At 42.3% G+C, this 17,871-nt stretch overlaps 1 protein-coding gene across 7 annotated transcripts in view; it reads right to left on the reverse strand.

Moving 5' to 3' along the window:
• The window catches only part of LOC132891777 (HSPB1-associated protein 1 homolog), a 48,994-nt gene extending 31,208 nt beyond the window's left edge, over window positions 1–17,786 (reverse strand). The window contains exons 1-4 of one of the 7 annotated variants that reach the window (XM_060929706.1): window positions 15,625–17,386; window positions 8,845–9,030; window positions 5,546–5,730; window positions 2,400–2,536 (exon numbers count right to left, since the gene is read on the reverse strand). In XM_060929706.1, the coding sequence (XP_060785689.1) occupies window positions 2,400–2,536; window positions 5,546–5,730; window positions 8,845–9,030; window positions 15,625–15,829 (713 nt within the window). In that variant the 5' untranslated portion in view covers window positions 15,830–17,386. The other 6 variants (XM_060929707.1, XM_060929708.1, XM_060929712.1 and 3 more) reach the window with 6 other exon arrangements.
• Between the last annotated feature and the right edge of the window lie 85 nt (window positions 17,787–17,871).

The raw sequence follows: 17,871 nt of genomic DNA on the forward strand, positions 1-17,871 counted from the left end.
ATAAAAATTTACCACATCTCATCTGAATAATATAAGACACTTGTCTGAATAATATGTTGTCAGTTAGAACTCACCTACTCCTGTGTATCACCTATAAATCTATTTTTATTGTCAATGCACTAAATAGCTGCCAGAGTTTCCAGTTAATGGTGATGAATGACTGAATGTTCTTTTCAGCAGTGTCAATTTTTAAAAAACACTGAAAGGAGTTTTCTGCCATAACATATTATATAAAAGATATTACACAGACAACTCATAATCTCAAAAGCAGTAGGGACATCTACTGCAGTACATCATTTCTGATGTATTACAGAAACTCATTTCTCAGATTGTACACTCTTTCTTCACATTCTGTAGAATCTCAAAAATCCATTAAAAACAGGAAAGATATAGTGTTTCACCAAGGAAGATGTGCCAAGAGATTAGATTCGACTTTTGGGGTTTCTAGGTCACAGATATACAACCCCGATTCCAAAAAAGTTGGGACAAAGTACAAATTGTAAATAAAAACGGAATGCAATAATTTACAAATCTCAAAAACTGATATTGTATTCACAATAGAACATAGACAACATATCAAATGTTGAAAGTGAGACATTTTGAAATTTCATGCCAAATATTGGCTCATTTGAAATTTCATGACAGCAACACATCTCAAAAAAGTTGGGACAGGGGCAATAAGAGGCTGGAAAAGTTAAAGCTACAAAAAAGGAACAGCTGGAGTACCAAATTGCAACTCATTAGGTCAATTGGCAATAGGTCATTAACATGACTGGGTATAAAAAGAGCATCTTGGAGTGGCAGCGGCTCTTAGAAGTAAAGATGGGAAGAGGATCACCAATCCCCCTAATTCTGCGCCAACAAATAGTGGAGCAATATCAGAAAGGAGTTCGACAGTGTAAAATTGCAAAGAGTTTGAACGTATCATCATCTACAGTGCATAATATCATCAAAAGATTCAGAGAATCTGGAAGAATCTCTGTGCGTAAGGGTCAAGGCCGGAAAACCATACTGGGTGCCCGTGATCTTCGGGCCCTTAGACGGCACTGCATCATATACAGGCATGCTTCTGTATTGGAAATCACAAAATGGGCTCAGGAATATTTCCAGAGAACATTATCTGTGAACACAATTCACCGTGCCATCCGCTGTTGCCAGCTAAAACTCTATAGTTCAAAGAAGAAGCCATATGTAAACATGATCCAGAAGCGCAGACGTCTTCTCTGGGCCAAGGCTCATTTAAAATGGACTGTGGCAAAGTGGAAAACTGTTCTGTGGTCAGACGAACCAAAATTTGAAGTTCTTTATGGAAATCAGGGACGCCGTGTCATTCGGACTAAAGAGGAGAAGGACTACCCAAGTTGTTATCAGCGCTCAGTTCAGAAGCCTGCATCTCTGATGGTATGGGGTTGCATTAGTGCGTGTGGCATGGGCAGCTTACACATCTGGAAAGACACCATCAATGCTGAAAGGTATATCCAGGTTCTAGAGCAACATATGCTCCCATCCAGACGACGTCTCTTTCAGGGAAGACCTTGCATTTTCCAACATGACAATGCCAAACCACATACTGCATCAATTACAGCATCATGGCTGCATAGAAGAAGGGTCCGGGTACTGAACTGGCCAGCCTGCAGTCCAGATCTTTCACCCATAGAAAACATTTGGCGCATCATAAAACGGAAGATACGACAAAAAAGACCTAAGACAGTTGAACAACTAGAATCCTACATTAGACAAGAATGGGTTAACATTCCTATCCCTAAACTTGAGCAACTTGTCTCCTCAGTCCCCAGACGTTTACAGACTGTTGTAAAGAGAAAAGGGGATGTCTCACAGTGGTAAACATGGCCTTGTCCCAACTTTTTTGAGATGTGTTGTTGTCATGAAATTTAAAATCACCTAATTTTTCTCTTTAAATGATACATTTTCTCAGTTTAAACATTTGATATGTCATTATGTTCTATTCTGAATAAAATATGGAATTTTGAAACTTCCACATCATTGCATTCCGTTTTTATTTACAATTTGTACTTTGTCCCAACTTTTTTGGAATCGGGGTTGTACAATAGTTTCTTGTAATACGGCTCTGTAATGCAGTTCAAGAGGCTCTTACAGCTCGGACCATTTGGTGAAGGAGACAATGACTTTTGCCATTTGGAAGCTCTGGAATAAAATAACTCTCCTGATCCGAAATCCTTTTTCTTCGCTGCTAACTATATTGTGTTGTTTTTTCTTATATTTTTAACCCTAATTCTAGATCAAACCTGACTGTTGAAAAATATTCACTAGGAATGAACATTCATCAGTATTAGCACTAGTGTCATAAGCCTTAAAAGAAGACTTCAGGCTGGGTGTGCTGTGTTAATGGAGTGTAAGCTCAAGCTCTGTGCCATTACCTGCCTTGAATTTGGAAGACAAGATTGCATCCATAGGAGTCCAGGTGACATGGAGTGTTGGCACCATTCGTACCAACCCAAAGAGTGCTCTCTCTTCCATCACGGCCTGGATAGCCAAAGTCAGACCACACTACATCCTGCAAAACACCTGTCTGGATAAGACTTTCAGTACAGACTCATGTTTTTTAAAAGATTTTTTTTGGACTTTTTTCACCTTTATTGGATAGGACAGTGTAGAGACAGGACAGGAAATGAGTGGGAGAGAGATCGGGGAGGGATCAGGAAATGACCTCGGGTCGGAATCAAACCCGGGTCCCCGGATTTATGGTATGGCGCCTTAGCCACCTGAGCCACGACGCCCCCACAGACTCATGTTTTTACTATAAATGCTCACAAAGCTAAAATAAAAGGCGGCGGCTTGTTATTTATCATTTAATTAACTGCTCTATAATGGTTTTGTTGTAAGAAAAAAATCACCTTTACATAGCATGTCTGATCTGTCATATATCCCTTTTACAAAAAAAAACCAAAACCTGTGCTTGACAATGCTGCCCAGCAACCTGGATAATGAATCCATTTACAGCTGGGAGACTGTAAAAAGCAGAGTGTGCAATTGAGGTTTTCAGCAACTTTTAAACGGCACTATTCATCATTTAAGGAAGGCTGATGTCTACAAGTCTCACGGGCTCGGCTTTGGCAGGACTACTGTCTCAAAAGAGAATGACAACAGCTCACGAGCATTTATTATCATTTACAAAGCAGGAGAAAGACTGCAAGAACGGCACATTCAGGTCAGACTAACCTTGTGGCAAACTTTAAAACAGCTTCTCCGCCATTACCATCTGCAGTCTGACTGACTGAAAACAAGAGCTGGGAAAAACGCACTCAATGATTTATTGCTCCAATTTCGTCAGAAAGCCTGTGTGTTTCCAAAAGCACCTTTGTGTAAAGATACAAACAATAGAAGAAACGCACCGACACAGAAGAAAGAAGCTATAATGAAGAATCATGCCTGTTAGAATTTGTTAGATTAAAAACATAACAAAAGGCTACTTCATAATAGGGAAGGATAAGCTGCTTTTTAATCATGTGAGTGATTCACTAAGCTGGGACCATGAGACGCTTTGAAACTACAAAAGTTCTATTTAGCCCTGCAACAATTACTACACACTTCACTAATTACAATGCTTTGATCTGATTGGAATTATTTCATTTTATCATGCTTAATGTTCGATTTCAGACTTAAAAGTTGGTTGAATAAACAGTCAATGCTCATTTTTAATTATTTTCTTGTTGTAATCAAACTGCAGCACCATTGCATTCTAGTTTTTATTCCCAGTCAAAGACTGAGGGGGGAAGGGAGGGGCTGAGGATGTGCACGTGTGAGGTAGGACTTTCTCAGACAGTCTCAATTGACTCGATTAATTTAAAGCCTATTTAATTAAATCAGTCATGCTATGATGAAAACAGAGCCATATTACATCATTCACAACACAAAATTGCCATTTATCAGTTAAAGAAAGTGGCTTCAAGGGTGACAGTAACAAAAATTAACTAAAAAAAATGGAGGTGATAAGAATGCATGCAAATTGAAAAGGAGTGATACATTATCAGTTGATTTAATAAACTTGATTGACATTTTATTTGAAACAGTGTTGATTTGATAATCAACTCAACTGGCATTTATCATCTACAGCAAGCAATTTTTGTTACTCCTGCCCAATATGTCAACACACGCACACGAGTCAGAAAGAGGAGCAACAGCAGCATTAACAACACTTCTCGAGGCCAAGGTCAGAGCCAGCGCTCACGTGCAAGCAATTTTTGTTACTTCTGCCATTTTTCATTTAAGAAAAGTGGCCTCAAGGGCGGAACTAACAAATATCGCTTGCTGTAAATGATAAATGTCAGTTGAGATGATTACCAGAGCAACACTATTTCAAATAAAATGTCAATCACGTTTATCAAATCAACTGATAATTTATCACTCTATTTTTCAACTCTCATGCATTTTCATCACCTCCATTTTTATCAGTTCATTTTTGTTACTTGATAAATACTCATACTCAATGATGGGGGCTGGGAGAGGTAGGAGGACGTTAACAAAGAGTTCATGATGTAGAGAAGTACCAAACAGTCGACTCTTTTGCCCCTTTTCCACCAAAGCAGTTCCAGGGCAGGGCCAGTGCTTAGTTTGGAACCGGGTTTTCTGTTTCCACTGACAAAGAACTGGCTCTGGGGCCAGAAAAACCGGTTCCAGGCTAGCACCAACTCTTTGCTGGGCCAGAGGAAAGAACCGCTTACGCCAGCGGGGGGGCGGAGTTGTTAAGACCAACAACAAGAACAAGACCGCGAAAGATCGCCATTTTTAAGCAACGAGAAGCAGCAGCTGTACAAACGCGAAGTCATCCATTATTATTATTGTTGTTGCTGCTGCTGCTTCTTCCGTGTTGTTTTTGCTTCGATATTCGCGCCAAGGTTTATGCAAACGTAGCGACGTAACTGACGTATACAGCGACGTAATGACGTATACAACGACGTAACTGACGTATACAGCGACGTAATGACGTATACAACGACGTAACTGACGTATACAGCGACGTAATGACGTGGCTTCCCTTAGCACCGCGAGCTATGGAAAAGCAAACTGGTTCTCAGCTGGCTCGCAAGTTGAACGAGTTGTGAACCAGCACCAGCACTGAACCAGCCCTGGAACTGATTTGGTGGAAAAGGGGTATATGTCAGCATTGGCCTTGCAAGGTTCTGTATGATTTAGTTCATCAGTAGATGGCGTTTTGAGCCATTTTCAACTCCTTAAATGCTGATATTTATAAAAATGGTAATTTCGTCAATATTAACCCCAGCATTGATGTGTTTCATCACAGTACACTCATATAATTTAGTTTACAGCTCAAAAACACATTTAAGCATGGAGTAATTTTAATGTACTTATACCCTATGTTCAGTATTGACAAATACATATGCACATTAGCTAACTGTTATGCTTATACTACAATAGTGGCATAAATTCAAGACAATTATTGATCATAATTGCACATCTGGCAATATAATTCAAAAATAAAAATAAAAAAACACAGCATGTTTGATTTGAGATGTAAGAAAATCGACCTTGTATGTTAGTTTACCTTAAACATGGTGGCCTTGTCCTGAAAAAGAAGCGCAATATACTTGTAGTCTGCATAAGCCCAGTACTCTGAAAGGGGATAATCAGCAAATGGGCCTTCAGATGCAGCGTCACTTCCCCTCGTCCAACACAGAAACTGCGCAAGAGTTGCTTCAACATATGAGCACTCTGTCTCAAAGAGAGGAGCTGGGGGAAAAAGAAAAATGGTAGACTTAAAAGATGCAGATAGGCAGACAGGTTGTTAGGAAAACTGTCATTGATGGGGCCTCAGCATCAATTTCATGACTATCTGCTCATTCTGAATGTACTACTTATTGATTCAGCACAATGTCTGAATGGAATGTCCTAATATTACCTCAGACAAAAAGTGCATTGTAATGACACAAAGTTTTAATCGTCTCTGCAGTGTTTTTTGTAAATGGCACAAAGCTGCATCTTGGTACACTTGATTTCTGTCTGGTTCAGAATGAAAGGACAATTGATTTATCAGTCAAATTAAATAACACAGTATTGGAAATGTCTACCATTGTTGTGGAGAAGGAACAAATGATCCATCGCCTGTCAACACTGCACACCAGCACACCTTTCAGCAAGATCGTTAAACATAACATTTCAAGCTTGCATTTTTAAAACACTGCATTATTAAAAGGCCTTGCTCTACAGACATGCGAGAATTGAGAGTACATTACACAGGTCATAAAGACCAGAATATATACTTCTCATAACTAAAAAATGTTCATATCAAAATGGTAGCTTTCACTGACAACTTTCATATTGCCTCATCTACTGAGAAAACACTTTTCAGTATGTGTATGCATTATGTAAATTCTATTGTAGATACCAGACATTTACATCTCCTTTAGAAATATTCATCCATTCATCGCCAGTAGCATCTTTATCTCAGTCAGGGGTTTCCCCAGGACACTGGATGTGAGGTAGGAATACACCCTGGATGGGATACCTGCCCACATACTAACAGCACATATTGGTCATGTAAATAAAGGCACAAAGGCCAGAATATTTTTAAGTCCCAGTTCATTTTCAAAATTGTTCATCACAAAATGGAAATACAGAAATTCACAGGCATTTACAGCAAAACTTTCGCATTTGAGGCCTTGCATACACAAGCAAAAAAAGTCATCAAGTCATCATTATACTGCAATAAAATGGACTTTTGCCCATCGCTCTTTTTTCTGTCCTGGGCTCCACTCTCCAGCTGTTTCCATGTCTGTTTGATGTCTGTCTTGAGGTCCCTGCACCAGGTGTTCTTGGGCTGGCATCTCTTTCTTGTACCTTCTAAGGGCCTGCCTGGTGTTGCTGGTATTGAGTTTCCAGAGTGTGTGACCGATCCATCCCCATTTTCTTCTCTTGATCTCCTCTTCCACAGGTTGTTGGCCCATTCTCTGCCAGAGATCACTGTTCCTGATAGTATCTGACCAGTGGATGTTGAAAATCCACCTCAGGCAGTTGTTGATGAATGTTTGTGCTTTCGTGATTGTAACTGGTTGTCCTCCATGTCTCTGATCCAAAGAGTAACATCGGTCTGATTTTGGAGCTGAAGAGTCTTTGGCTGCTGGCTGATTTCTTTGCGGTTTAAATGCTCTTCAGTTGGATGAACGAAGCCCTTGCCTTGCCAGTTCTAGCTCTGACATCTGCATCTATGCTGCCTTATCTGTCTGTTCAGTCCAGGATCATTGGGTCTTTGTGGGTTGTGTTGACTTTGAGGACTTTAGTTTTCTCTTTACTGATGTTGAGGCCTACTTGCGATGAGGTGTCTGACAGTACTCTTGTCTTCTCCTGCATCTGCTGTTGACTGAGAGATAGCAAAGCAAGGTCACTTGTGAAGTCTAGGTCATCTAGCTGTGTTGTGAGTGTCCACTGGATCCCATTTCTACTCTGTACTGTTGTGGTCTTCATTATCCAATTGATAGTGAGGAGGAAGAGGAATGAGGACAAGTAAACAGCCTTGCCTGACCGCTAGTTGTCACCTGGAAGCTTTGAGTGAGTTGTCTTCCATGGATAACTCTCCAGGTTATCCTTTTGTCAGAGTTTGTGATCATGTTGACCAATTTTTCCTGGATATTTTTCTCCAATAAAATGGACTAGCACAAATTCTAAACAATGTAAGCATTGAAAAATATTTGTTTTTACCTTGTACACTATCTAGTAAAGTTTTTGGTAATCTGTTATCGTGTGGACAGAGAGAGAGAGAGAGAGAGAGAGAGAGAGAGACACATACCCCTTTTCCACCAAATCAGTTCCAGGGCTGGTTCGGAGCCAGTGCTGGTGCTGGTTCACAACTCGCTCAACTTGCGAGCCAGCTGAGAACCAGTTTGCTTTTCCATAGCTCGCGGTGCTAACGGAAGCCACGTCATTACGTCGCTGTATACGTCATTACATTGCTGTATACGTCAGTTACGGCGCTACGTTTACATAAACCTTGGCGCGAATATCGAAGCAAAAACAACACGGAAGAAGCAGCAGCGGCAACAACAACAATAATAATAATGAATGACTTCGCGTTTGTACAGCTGCTGCTTCTCGTCGCTTAAAAATGGCGATCTTTCGCGGTCTTGTTATTGTTGTTGGTCTTAACAACTCCGCCCCCCCGCTGACGTAAGCGGTTCTTTCCTCTGGCCCAGCAGAGAGTTGGTGCTAGCCTGGAACCGGTTTTTCTGGCCCCAGAGCCAGTTCTTTGTCAGTGGAAACAGAAAACCCGGTTCCAAACTAAGCACTGACCCCGAACCAGCCCTGGAACTGCTTTGGTGGAAAAAGGGCAACAGACAGACAAAGATTTGACAAATATTTATTTGTAGTGGCTGTAGTGAGAAATGCACCTCCTGAACCCTAATAGCTTTGTTAATACTTTAGTTAACATTTAGCTGTTAATGGAAATTACAGTCATAGACACTTAAATGCTAATGAAGCAGAATATGTCAATAAAACAAAGAAAAAAACTACAGTAGAATGTCGTAACTATTTAGTTAATGGGCCCTGCATACATCACTTCATTCAGGTCTTAGTATTCACATATACGGTTAAATGCAAACATCTGCATTCCCCATGGTTTCTTAATGAAAAGGGAATTGCCTGTCTTTTACAATTTATGTAATAAAACCAACTCGAAAAGCTTATAAATTTGTTGTCCTCTTTAATTTTACTTTGTCCTTAAAGTATGCACCCTATTGTACTGTCTGGCATTAATGTTTAGGGAACTTATTTTAAAATGGTAAAGTGAACACCAAAGAACTACAATCTATGTAATTTCACATAGTCAGCAGAAACTGAGAAACTCCTTACATTTCTGATTGCACCGTTTCCCAATACGAAAACACACAGACTGCTCTTCTAGATGAACTACCAGATGTTCCAGAGTCCAGTCCCGTGCTGGCCAGTTATCAGTCATGTTGAGGAAAACTGCTGGCCTATGCAGAAACCGCATGATCCTACGTGCTTCCTCTGGCCTGAAGGGTTTAGTGGCCATATCTGCAGAGGTCAAAGAACAGAATAGCTGGTGAACTAGATAAGCTACACACAACTGCTCACTCTCATTCTCTGTAACACTGCCATTATACTAGTTAACAAGTAGGGACTCAGGGACAGCAGTGCTTCACTTTACGACACTATATACTACAGCATTGTTGAACTCTCAGATCTGATTAGTCAGAAGGTGCTGATTAAGTTTCTACAATAGCAGCACTGACAATAGTGGCAGCTGTAAGGGAAATCACAGATTTATATTAAATTATTATACTCATTATAAGTGTGTCCAAACTTTTGACTGATACTATCACTCTACCTACATACACACACATTTTATATATCATGATGTATACATTCACCACTCAAAGATGTTGGTGAATGTATATATGGTGATGGTGAACGTATACATCATGATGTATACATTCACCACTCGAAGATAAACTTCATATCTTTGCACGACCGTGTGATTATATATATATATATATGAGTGATTCCACGCTTATGGGTACTGAAATGGGGACATGAACTTATTTTTAAAAATTCACCTAAAACCATTTCTTTTTTTACCAATCAGGTCACAAAACATGTAATCTTTAATGAATGATGTGTTAAAAGATAACTTTAATTTTCTGAGATGTAATAAAAGCATATTTATATGCCAAAGTCAGAATGTAACAGAAGTGTTGTGGACATATATATTCTCAATTTTAACAATGTAGAATTACTTTTTGAAACATAGGAAGGTGATGTTTTAGCAAATATAATTAATAAACGTGTGTAGTAGAATAAACATACACATTCTTTCAATAAGATTAACATGGTATATAGCTAGATTGTAATTAATTTGTAACAGACGCGAGATGGACAATCGTAACAGAAGTAATGTAACAGACATCATTTTGGAACTCATAGGCTTGACTTTGGCATATAAATATGTTTTTATTACATCTCAGAAAATTAAAGTTATCTTTTAACATATCATTCATTAAAGATTACATGTTTTGTGACCTGATGGTAAAAAAAGAAATGGTTTTAGGTGAATAAGTTCATGTCCCCATTTCAGTACCCATAAGCGTGGAATCACTCATATATATATGTGGTCGAAGCATTTTTCAGCACTGGAACTTCGTGAAGCATTTTTCAAAACTTCATATCTTCGCACCACTGTGTAATGTTCTTTATATTATATGGACACATCCACAAAAAGAATCCACAAGTTAATCAAAAGACTTTTAATTTTCAACTGGTTCGCCATTTTAGCCACACCTACTTAGATCAACAGGTGCAGGCTATCTGCTGGTACCTCGTATAGTGAAGGCTACATCAGGGGCCAGAGCCTTTTCTTACAAAGCCCCACAGTTATGGAACAGCCTTCTAAGTAGTGTTCGGGAATCAGACACAGTCTCAGAGTTTAATTCTAGGCTGAAAACATATCTGTTTAGTCAAGCCTTTTGTTAATGGTGTTTATGAGGTAAAGGTGTAGATCTGGAGGGTCCTCAGACATAGTGTGTTTTGGTAAACTGGGATGTATGGATGCTGTCAGTCCCTCACTCGCTTGCTCACTCGAGTTTGTTGACGGTGTAGTGGCTGCTGCTTTATGTCCCGGGGCTCCTCATGACTGTGTTACCTTCTGGCTCTCCCCTTTTAGTTATGCTGTCATAGTTAGTTGCCGGAGTCCCTGCTTGTACTCAGTGCAATATGTATACTGTACCTACTTATTCAGGTGACATTGGGCATACCTAACAACCTGTGTTTTCTTTCTCTTCCCCCCCTAAAATCTATCCCTCTGAGTTACATGTCGGTCCTGGGATCGAGATGCTGACCTCTTCTGCTCCTCGGACCTGTCTGATCCATCCTGGTGCCCTATGTCTGGTTGGAGTCTCATCGCATCGCTCCTGTGGAGGACAGCCCCATGTGGACAGTTGAAAGTCACACCTGGAGGATGCTCTGGACACTTACAGTCATGCTTTTATGGCTGAGGACTACAGTTGACTTGCTAACTTTAGGACTGCAGTTGTCATGAACAGTTTTGCACTCAAGTTTCCATCAATGAAGAGTTTATAACATCAACGAAACTGACTTCATGTTAAAACTGTTAATGTTATAGTCATGTTGTTGCCCAAATGAGGATGGGTTCCCTTTTGAGTCTGGTTCCTCTCGAGGTTTCTTCCTCATGTTGTCAGAGAGTTTTCCTTGCCACCGTCGCCACAGGCTTGCTCATTGGGGATAGATTAGGGATAAAATTAGCTCATGTTTTAAGTCGTTCAAATTCTGTAAAGCTGCTTTGCGACAATGTTTATTGTTAAAAGCGCTATACAAATAAACTTGATTTGACTTGACATTTTGACAATGCGTGTCTAGTCAGCGGGAAAACACTGGGAGTGACATCATTGGAGTGAAATATCAGAAAATGTGCCACTTAGATCCACAATGTATTTTCTATGAAAAATGCGAGTTTTTCACCAAAAGAAGGTAGACTTCATATCTTCAAGATAACGTGTGATGTTCTTTTTATTATACAGACATATTCACAAACAAAAAGTACTGAGATTTATCAAAACAGTTCATCAATTTCCTCATGAGTGACATATTGAGAAACATGTCATGGTTGTGGTTCTCCATATCCCAGATGTAGTTTGTATGAAAAATATAAGTGGTGTATTTCCCAATAAAACCCTCGTGTGTGTGTGTGTGTGTGTGTGTGTGTGTATATATAATCAGCACAGGTAGGTCTACCTGCTGGGCATTTCTGCCTGAAGCACCTCCGACAGTGCCGTTGGACCAGCTGCAGGGTCATCAGCCGGGAGCCATCCTTCCCTGATATTTCGCTCCTTTAATCCTGGAACATCTTGGGGTGGATACTCCAGTGTAGCCTCTGTAGCCAATTTCAACTGGGTAGATGAGAGCCCTCCACCCAGCTTGTGAACACACAGCTGCCAGCTCTGTGTACCTCTTCTTTTTCCTCTCAAAGGCAGCCTCTATCCCCTCCTCCCATGGGTCGGACAGTTCGACCAACTGTTTGGTCGGAATTGACCAGAGGATGATATCAGACCTAAGGAGGTTGTGGTGATCTCGATGGGGAACTTCAACTGGCAGTTGAGGTCAGCTGCCATACTCCACTCACCTCCAGGTGACAGGAGAGACCACTCCCCCCACATGACAAACTGGATCTGCCACTGTGTTGTTGTTGGGCTGGCCCTATTTACCTGCAGTCTGCGTGTTTCCAGGGTTTCTGCAAGCTTGCGCAGAACTAGATCATGAGGCCATCTGTACCAACCCTGCATTAGTGCTGTCTTGCACCCAGAAAGGATGTGCTGCAGACTTGGGTTCTGGGAGGAGCATAGGTGGCAGTTCTCCTCTGATCCATACCACAGATGTAAGTTCTGGGGGCTTGGAAGGGTGTTGTACATGGCCCTGATGAGGAAGCCAAGCCTTGCTTGGCGCATCCTCCACATGTCAGCCCACATGATGTTCCTGTTAACAATGGCCTCCATCTACCTTGTTGGTGTTGACTCACAGCTCTGATCTTGTAGCACTCCTCCTCCATTTTCAGCACTTCAGAGATCATGAGGTCTCTCCTTTCCCTTGCCTTCGACCACATTTTGGATGTGGCTCCCCATCCTTCCTGACTGTGGTAACCCAGCAATCTCTTGGAGTTTTAACCAGCTAATAGCCTGGTCCACTGTCTGCATTGCACTCCACTTACATCCTGTATGGACCTGGTATTTAATTTAGATTTTTTTTTACACACACACACACACACACACACACACACACACGTTTCATTGGGAAATACACCACTTGTATTTTCCAGTGTTTTCCCGCTGACTTGATGTGCATTGTCAAAATGGTGAACCGGTTCGAAATGAAAATTCTTTTGATTAACTTATGAGTTTTGTGTGTGTGTGTGTGTGTGTGTGTGTCCATATACAACCCCAAGTCCAAAAAAGTTGTGACGCTGTGTAAACTGCAAATAAAAACAGAATGTGACAATTTGCAAATCATGGAAACTCTATATTTCATTGAAAATAGTACAAAGACAACATATTAAATATTGAAACGGGATCTATATGAATTGTAGCTAGGCCTGAGAGGAGACACAGACAGTGAAAGGAATGGAAGCAAAAGCGAGGTTGCCAAGCTGGCCTATGGACTCGACTGAGAAAACAACCGCATAAGCCCCTGGTTCAAAGCATCTTCCCCACTTCACGGGATCCGCGGCTATACCTGCAGATCCCGGATGCTGCAATTCAGTTTGCAGGCCGCTCCACCCACTGTCATGACAGAAATGAAGACTCAGGTAAGAGCAGAGGAGGGGGCCTGTGTATCTACAATGACTGGTGCACAAACTGTAAGCTCATATTCAGCCACCGTTCTCCTGACCTGGAGGCAATGTCTGTGATGTGAAGACCCTTCTATCTCCCAAGAGAGCTCACGGCTGTACTTGCTACTGCCGTACATATTCCACCGAATGCTAATGTTAGCACTGCTCTCGCCCTGCTGCATGACAAAATAAACAAACGGGCTCATCCAGATGGGGTGCACATCATTGCTGTGGACTTTAATCAAGCATGCCTAAGGTCAGTGCTTCCTAAATTTGTACAATATAAAAACCTGCACTGATAATGTAACGGTTGATAAACGCATCCAGGTCTATCCCAACCTTAAACCCTGGATGATGAGGGAGGTACAGTCTCTATTGAAAGCATGCGACTCTGCCTTCAGGTCAGGTGACAGGGCTCAGTACAACATGACAAGGGCTGACCTAAGGAGAGGCATCAAAGCAGCCAAGGAGGACAACGAGGAAAATAGAGGACCACCTAATACACAACAACCCAAGGCAGGTGTGGCAGGGACTTCAGTAGATCAGAACCTATCAGAGCAGTTCACTTGTGACTGTTAGTGCTAACTCCTCACTGGCAGAAAAACTCAACCATTTCTTTTCCCAGTTTGAGACATCACCACCATACCCAGTCACACTGCCCCCACTGTCTACCACGTCCCTCACACTCACTCTCCAGGAGCACCAAGTGAGATGTGTGCTCAAGACAGTGAACCAAAAGAAAGCTGCTGGACCGGACAGAGTACTCGGCAAGGTACTCAAAGCTTGCGCTGACCAACTCTCAGGGGTCCTTACAAAGATTTTCAAATCTTTCTCTGTCACAAACCACAGTCCCATCCTGCTTAAAATCAGCTGTTATCTCTGTCCCCAAGAAGCAAGCCATCAACAGTCTTAATGACTACAGACCAATAGCGCTCACATCCATGCTAATGAAATGCTTTGAAAAGCTGGTGGCAGAGCACATCAAAGACTGCCTCCCTCCAACCTTCGACCCTTACCAATTTGCATATAGAGCAAACAGATCCACTGAGGATGCCATCAACACAGCCCTCCACACTGCACTGAGCCACCTGGAACACCCCGGCTCCTATGTAAGGTTGCTCTTTATTCATTACAGGTCAGCTTTCAACACAATCATCCCTGGCAGACGAGTGGAAAAGCTGTACAATCTGGATTATAATCCCCCATCCACCTGTGCATGGATAAAAGACTCTCTCACCAACTGTCCTCAGACTGTTAAAATTGGCTGCCAGAGCTCCTCCACCATCACACTCAGCACTGGCTCCCCACAAGGCTGCATTCTGAGCCCACTCCTATATGCTCTATACATCTACGACTGCACTCCCATCCACGCCTTAAACACAATCATCAAATTCGCAGATGACACCACAGTGGTCGGTCTCATCACGGGAGGTGATGAGTCAGCATATAGGAACGTGGTCCAGAAGCTGTCCGTATGGTGTGCAAACAACAACCTGGCACTGAACACCAACAAAACCAAGGAGATGTTTATTGACTTCAAGAGACACAGAAATGAACCTGCCCACTCCTCACAAATGGGGTAGAAGTGGAAAGGCTCTCAACCGTCAAGTTCCTGGGGACGACGATCTCACAGGACTTCTCCTTGTTGGTAAACACTCAGACGGTGGTTAAGAAATCCCAGCAGCGGCTGCACTTCCTGAGGCTGCTACAGAAAGCCAAACTAAAAGAGAATCTGCACTTTAGATTCTCTACAACCTACATTCTACAATCTACTGTCAAGACTGTGCTGGCATACTGCATCACAGTTGGGTATGCTGGCTGCTCAGCAGCAGACAGACATGCCTTCCAGAAGGTCATTAAAACAGCAGAGAAAATTAGTGGCTGTTCCCTGCCTTCTCTGGAAACCATTTCAAACTCACGGTGCCTTAGCAAAGCCAACAATAACATCAAGGACAATTGGCACCCTGGTCACAAACTGTTTGCTCTCCTGCCCTCAAGGAGGCGCTACAGGAGCTTGAAAAGCAAAAACAGATTCAAAAACAGTTTCTTTCTCTGGGCCATCAGAACTGTGAATGCTGCAAACACATGACTTACGACTTCACACATTAAGTGCAATGACCTTTAACTTATCACTTAATATTTTTAATTATTGGTTTTATGTCTAGTTTATAAATGTGTTTTTTAATCGTGATCAGATGAAGCACTTCAATTTCGTTGTACTGTGTACATTGACGGGCGGCACGGTGGTGTAGTGGTTAGCACTGTCGCCTCACAGCAAGAAGGTGCTGGGTTGAGTTTGCAGGTCCTCTGCATGGGTTTCCTCCAGGTGCTCCGGTTTCCCTCACAGTCTAAAGACATGCAGGTTAGGTTAATTGGTGGCTCTAAATTGACCATGAGTGTGAATGGTTGTTTGTCTCTATGTGTTAGCCCTGCAATAACCTGGTGACTTGTCCAGGGTGTACCCCACCTCTCGCCCATAATCAGCTGGGATAGGCTCCAGCTTGCCTGCAGCCCTGTACAGGATAAGCGATTACAGATAAGTCAAGTCAATTTGTATAGCGTTTTTAACAATAAACATTGTCGCAAAGCAGCTTTACAGAATTTGAACGACTTAAAATATGAGCTAATTTTATCCCTAACCTATCCCCAATGAGCACGCCTGTGGTGACTGTAGCAAGGAAAAACTCCCTCAGACGACATGAGGGAAAACCCTCGAGAGGAACCAGATTCAAAAGGGAACCCATCCTCATTTGGGCAACAACAGACAACATGACTAACATTAACAGTCCTAACATAAAGTCAGGGGCGGCACGGTGGTGTAGTGGTTAGCGCTGTCGCCTCACAGCAAGAAGGTCCGGGTTCGAGCCCCGCGGCCGGTGAGGGCCTTTCTGTGTGGAGTTTGCATGTTCTCCCCGTGGGTTTCCTCCGGGTGCTCCGGTTTCCCCCACAGTCCAAAGACATGCAGGTTAGGTTAACTGGTGACTCTAAATTGACCGTAGGTGTGAATGTGAGCGTAAATGGTTGTCTGTGTCTATGTGTCAGCCCTGTGATGACCTGGCGACTTGTCCAGGGTGTACCCCGCCTTTCGCCCGTGGTCAGCTGGGATAGGCTCCAGCTTGCCTGCGACCCTGTAGAACAGGATAAAGCGGCTAGAGATAATGAGATGAGAACATAAAGTCAGCTTCGTTGATGCTATAAACTATAAACCCCCCACCGACGGAAACCCGAGCGCAAAACCATTCACGACAACTGTAGTCCCAAAGTCAGCAAATCAACTGCAGTCCCCAGCCACAAAAGCACCACTGCAAGAGTCCAGAGCGTCTTCCAGGCGCAACCCCCAACTGCCCACATGGGGCTGTCCTCCACAGGAGTGACGCGATAAGACTCCAACCAGACACAGGGCACCAGGATGGATCAGGCAGGCCCAAGCAGCAGAAGAGGTCAGCATCTCGATCCCAGGACTGACATGTAACTCAGAGGGACAGATTTGGGGGGGGAGAAGAGAGAGAAAACACAGGTTGTTAGGTATACCCAGTGTTGCACTGGGTATACCTAACAATTGCACTGAGGACAAGCAGGGACTCCGGCAACTAACTATGACCGCATAACTAAAAGGGGAGAGCCAGAAGGGAACACAGGCATGAGGGAGCCCCGGGACATAAAGCAGCAGCCACTACACCGAGTGAGCAAGCAAGTGGGGACTGATAATGGGTGGACGGTGTACACTGACAAAGGCATTCTAATTCATATCTCGAAAAAGAACAACATACTTGATAAAAAATGTAAATCATTGGCAAATCGCTGCAGTAGAAGAATACAACACTAAGAGAAGTGCTGGTATAGGAAAATAATCAACCTCGTGGCTTCACACCACCCTGTCGTTGTTTATTTTCCTGCACCAGCACGCCCTGTCCTGTTTATTCCTTATTTATCTTTTCAAACTCCTGTTCACAACTGAGTTAAACTGGATAACTGAGATAATAAACGCACACAAGACAAGACAAGTTTAGTCTTTTAAATCCAATTTAACCACTAACAGCAGACTGACCTATTTAAAGCGTAAAATGTATGTTAGAGAATAATCAGCTCTGTCCTGCCATTGTATCTGTATATGAAGACCCATGCGTGGTGAGCCAGAATAATCACGGCCAGCCGTTTCGACCTGCAAACTATTTCAGCGACACAAATACTAGCTCATGGCTACCTGTTTTATTTTTCTCTCTAGGTGAACTTTATATAAACGCAGTTAAGCTGGGCAAGTTCAAACATAAAAAACATAGCAGCTCACTCAACCTCGCAGAAAACAGAAGAGTACTCTTTTCTGATTTAGCCTTGTAAACAAACTCACATGAGAGCTTACTATGTTTTGTTTTTTATATTTAAAAAAAATCAGACGGGAAGAGAAACTCCAACCATTCGGGCTCTGCCAGGACGGAAATTATCGTATTAATAAAGTCCACAGAGAGCCAAGATGGCGAACAATATGGTTTCAGTTTCTAAGCTCCGTCGTCACATCCGTT

This window comes from Neoarius graeffei, chromosome 9 (assembly GCF_027579695.1).
Source record: "Neoarius graeffei isolate fNeoGra1 chromosome 9, fNeoGra1.pri, whole genome shotgun sequence".
Lineage (NCBI taxonomy): Eukaryota > Metazoa > Chordata > Actinopteri > Siluriformes > Ariidae > Neoarius > Neoarius graeffei.